Genomic DNA, 4481 nt, shown 5'->3' on the forward strand with positions numbered 1-4481 from the left:
ATTTGTAATATAATGACAGTGCAGTTTTGAGTTCAGCCTGGTACTAGATCAGATTTGCTGAGTTGCTAGTGCCTCTTCCAGATGCTTGTACAGGCACTGGAGTGAAACCACTGCAGGCAGAATGGCTCATCTAAAGGATTAGTAGGGTTAGCACATGAGGACTTATCTTCAAGAGGAAATTACAAAGCCTGATAGGCATTTTCCTTGAATGTACACTTAGAATTGAGACAAAGTGGAGAGAAAAGTCCTTGTTTACTTCTTCCCCCAGTACCCCTCCTAGAGTCAGATTTTCCACCCTTATTCTATGACTGAAACGCACAGTCAACTTTTCTATTGCTAAAATCAGACTGGTAGTTTCAGCAAAACAAGGTGATTCCATAATGAAGAAAAAACCCTTTCTGGCCCATCCCCAACACTCTTTTTGCTTTGAATTAATTTTATTATTCACTTATTTATATAACAATTGTCAAACATGTTGATTTGTACCATCAGGATGTCAAGTAGAGGAGCTGTGATTGTTGTGCAAACACGCAGTTGGAAGTTGGGGCTTTTATAAAACGTGGGGAGACCACTGACCAAGTCACCAGGGCTGGCAGTGCTGTAGATAAATGATCCACAAATACTATTCTGGAGAGAGAGGAATTACTTACACTGGGGGAAGGAAGAGATTCTCTCAGGTAACAGCAGCTACTTCCAAGAATATGGGGAAGATATTTTTTATTCTTGACACCGAAGAGCTGTTGGTTGTGAAGGTCTCATGTGCTGCACATTCTGAAGACACCCATGACTTTGGAATTACTGTCTGGAAATTTTATTAATCCTTCTGGCTCAACTATATGGGTTATGTCTCAAAAAACTGTCTGAAATTTTAATAGGTTTTCTGAGCCTCTGGGTCAGAATTCATCTCACAACCCAGAAATACTATTAAAAACAAATCACTAATTTCATCAAACAAATTGTTTCTAGTATAAGAAAATCCTACTAGTAGGAACTCACACATTGTCAAAGCATGCAGACACAACAAAGTTTGCATTGCTATGGAAACAAAGGTTATGCTGGGAAAAATGACTTGCAAGTGACTGTGAAAAGTAAGTTTATAAGAGTGACATCTTTCAGCTTGATCTTGAAAAACATATTGCAACACAAGCATCTTGGATTAGAAGATTGCTTTTATTTAGTTTTCCACAGAGACATGTTTCTTTCACCTCTATTCTCACAAATCTGACATCAAAAACTATCAAGATATATATGAGCTATACAGGCAGAGAAATCTGTCAGTACAGCATTACTCTTCTTCTATCAAACATTCTACAAAAAACAAATATGGTCCCTTCCATGCCCATCGAATACAAGAAAAACAGCTAAGTCAAGAAAATATATATATGAGTCTAGTTATTCATAAAAGAGTAAAAATAAAAAATCTAGTTCCTGATGTTTAAACAAAACATACTTTATACATTTGGCTGAGCTGAAACATTGTACCTTGCCAAACGAAAAACTGCTCCCTAATGGTAGGTTCCCTAGCAGCTCAGTAGGTATGCAAGGCATGCAATTCATTTCCTGCCAAGGCAGAGAAAAATGGGTAGGTCTGAGATTATATTGCTAGTGTGCTTGAAAAATATCTTAGTTGTTAATGTTATAGACTGCATATACATATTTTGACTTTTGGTCTCCTTGGAACTTTCCCAGGTACAACTTTTGGGTTGAGTGTCTTTTAGCTCTCAGTGATGGAGTGTTCAATGGGAGGTGAAATAGGAATTTCCAGAGCATTACAGTCATCAGTGAGGAACACCAGGTCCTGGAGAAACAAAAAAAAAAAAAAAAAAAGAAAAGAGTAAGATTTATGAGTTGGAAGGCAGAAGACAGCACAATGAGAAGCTTGGGCCTGATCCATTTATGGTGGTCAGGGGACAGCATGGAGACAGGCAGGGCCAAAAGCAGGGACTCTGTCCCTGTGGATGCATCTTGACCTACCCTTCTGCAGTAGGAGATCAGGATGGTGTACAGGCTCCGGGCTTTTTCCTTCAGCTCATTCACCTCAACCACTCTGTCACAGCCAGGGTAGGCCACAAAGTCACGGAGCTTTGCCAGCACGCAGTAATTCTGCAAAGCATGCAAAAGAGGTCTGTGTAACCCTGCACAAACACAGATTTCTGTTAAGCCCACCACTTCCAAAATTCTTACTGCTATGTGGGAACCTCGAATTCCTACCTCTATGTACATGTAATCTATGCAACCTTTAATCAGGCAAATTAATCACCAGTATTTTATAACAATGTTTGGTCCAAATAGTGCTTGGAAAATTGCATATATACAGTCTTAGTCTGCCAGCTAATTTCTCACATGCTTTAGGAGGCAGCAGGTCCAATACAATCAAATCTTTTCCTGTACTAGGTGGAGTATTCTACAGAATAGGTGTACTCTCTCACTTTTTAGAGAGCACCTGATTTAGGAGATGAAGAGATTATCAAGATCTCACAGACTGATTCCTCTGTTCCTGTACAATAGGAGAAACTGTGACCAGTCCTGGTTTTTTTGAAGTAATTTTTACCTCAGATTTTGTGTTATCAAAATAAAACACTGGCAACATGAATTTCACAATGTCTTTGTGAAGCAAGTAAATAAATGTCCCAGATTTTGCTTTAAAGCCAGGGAAACTGAGGCACTGGAATCACATTCCTTGGTCTTTGCCATGATGTGAGACACTGGCAGCTCTGGAATTGGGATGTAGAGAGTCCTGTATTACAAGACTTGGTGTAGTTGCTTATGGAAAAATGTGTCAGAAATTTGTTTTGGCTGATATTTTCTATTTTTTATCTACTCTGTTGAACACTGGAAAAAGAAGAAAAATTTATCAAATGCCCCATTGCAAACACTAGGATACTAACTGTGTGTGCAGGTTATTTTTTCTTAGCTGGGAGAAAATTACTGTGGTTTTTTTCCTTCAGTATCACACTTCCATAGCCTCAGGCACACATTTTCTTTCTGTATTTAACAAGTAGCTCTTTAAAAGAGAAAAAGCCAGCAAGGTATTCCTGCACTGCTTTTTATTAAAACTAACTGCCAAAAGCCACTCAGGATATAAAATGATGTAGATTTATTGAGTGAAGAAAGTTAATGCTAAAATTCTTCTTTTACATTATTATTCAAAGTTTTGTTTGCACTTATTTAACTTCTGAAAAGGCTCTATCACAGTAAATTAATTGTGTGCATATGGTAATAACTTAAAAACATTGATTTCCTAAGTTTAAAATTTTTAATCAAGTAAAATCTCAGAAAGTCCATTGAGATAATAATAAGGTTCAAACTAACTTTTTTTTTTTACTCATCTACATAGTTAATTAAACTTTTAAAAATCCTTTTTCATCAGTCCTCTGGGGTATAATATTAAGAGTTATTCTCACTTTTCCTTGACTGCTTTTCCTGCACAATAGTAAGAAGGAAGAGTGCAGACTTACGTGTATGTCCAAGTACAGCCTGGGCAGCATCCCCACGCACGAGTCCTGCGGGAAGGAGGAAAAGCTCGTTGCGCTTTTGTTTTGAGACAAATCTCTCTCCTGCAGTGCCTGTGCAGGAGCAGTTTTTAGGTGGACTCACCACAGTTCTGGAGGTCTGCAGCTCCTTAAAGGACTGAGTGATTTCCTTGCTCAGAGACAGCACCCTGGAGTAGCAGGTCGGAGGGGCTGCGCTGGCTAGCAGGGCAGCGGAGAGCACAGCAAGCAGCAGCAGCAGCATCTTCATTGTGGGCAGTTTGTCCAAAAGAGGAGGAAGGGAGGGGGAAAAAATCACTCCCACTAATCAGGTAGGTACTGCTGAGCATCAATGAGTAAGCTGGACAAATCAGCCCTCAATTAAATAGTCTCCTGCATGAACAGGAAGAAAAGCATGGGGGTGGTCCGAGCAGCAGCTCACTGCCGTCCTAAATTTCCTGCCAGCCTATGAGGCAGAGCTGCAAGAGCTTTCCTGCCCAGAGCAGGGAAAGAGGGAATGAGGGTAACAAAAACAAACACCACTGGCTCTTTTCATTCCAGAAGGAAAGCAACCCAGTGAGCACCTCAAACAACAGAAATATGTGTAAGGAAAAGCACAGGGTTCTCAAAGTGTCATAGGCCCTAATCCTCTTCCCTGAACTGTGGGAATACATAGGCTGCAGATAGAGAGAAATACATAGGCTGCAGATAGAGAGAAATCCTTCTAAATAGCAAATTTCCCCAGCACAGGAAGGACGTGGACCTGTTGCAGTGAGTCCAGAGGAGGCCATCAAGTTGATTAAAGGGATGGAGCAGCTCTCCTATGAGGAAAGGCTAACAGAATTGGAATTTTTATGCCTGGAGAAGAGAAAACATCAGGGTGACCTAATTACAGCCTTCCAATACTTGAAGGAAGCCTACAAGAAATATAGAGAGGAACTTTTTACAAGGGCAGGCAGTGACACGACAAGGAATGGCTTCAAGCTGAAAAAGAGTAGGTTTAGGCTAGAT

General features: G+C 40.1%; 1 protein-coding gene across 1 annotated transcript; it reads right to left on the bottom strand.

Annotated features, from left to right (window-relative positions):
- Positions 1-1151: 1151 nt before the first annotated feature.
- On the bottom strand, positions 1152-3875 carry CYTL1 (cytokine like 1). The gene is made up of 4 exons (XM_054633737.2): positions 3598-3875; positions 3459-3503; positions 1975-2103; positions 1152-1798 (listed from the first exon to the last, which is right to left on the bottom strand). Exons 1-4 carry the CDS (start codon positions 3739-3741, stop codon positions 1715-1717), a joined length of 402 nt encoding a protein of 133 aa, XP_054489712.2. The 5' UTR covers positions 3742-3875; the 3' UTR covers positions 1152-1714.
- Positions 3876-4481: the final 606 nt, after the last annotated feature.

The sequence above is a fragment of the Agelaius phoeniceus genome, chromosome 4 (assembly GCF_051311805.1).
Source record: "Agelaius phoeniceus isolate bAgePho1 chromosome 4, bAgePho1.hap1, whole genome shotgun sequence".
Lineage (NCBI taxonomy): Eukaryota > Metazoa > Chordata > Aves > Passeriformes > Icteridae > Agelaius > Agelaius phoeniceus.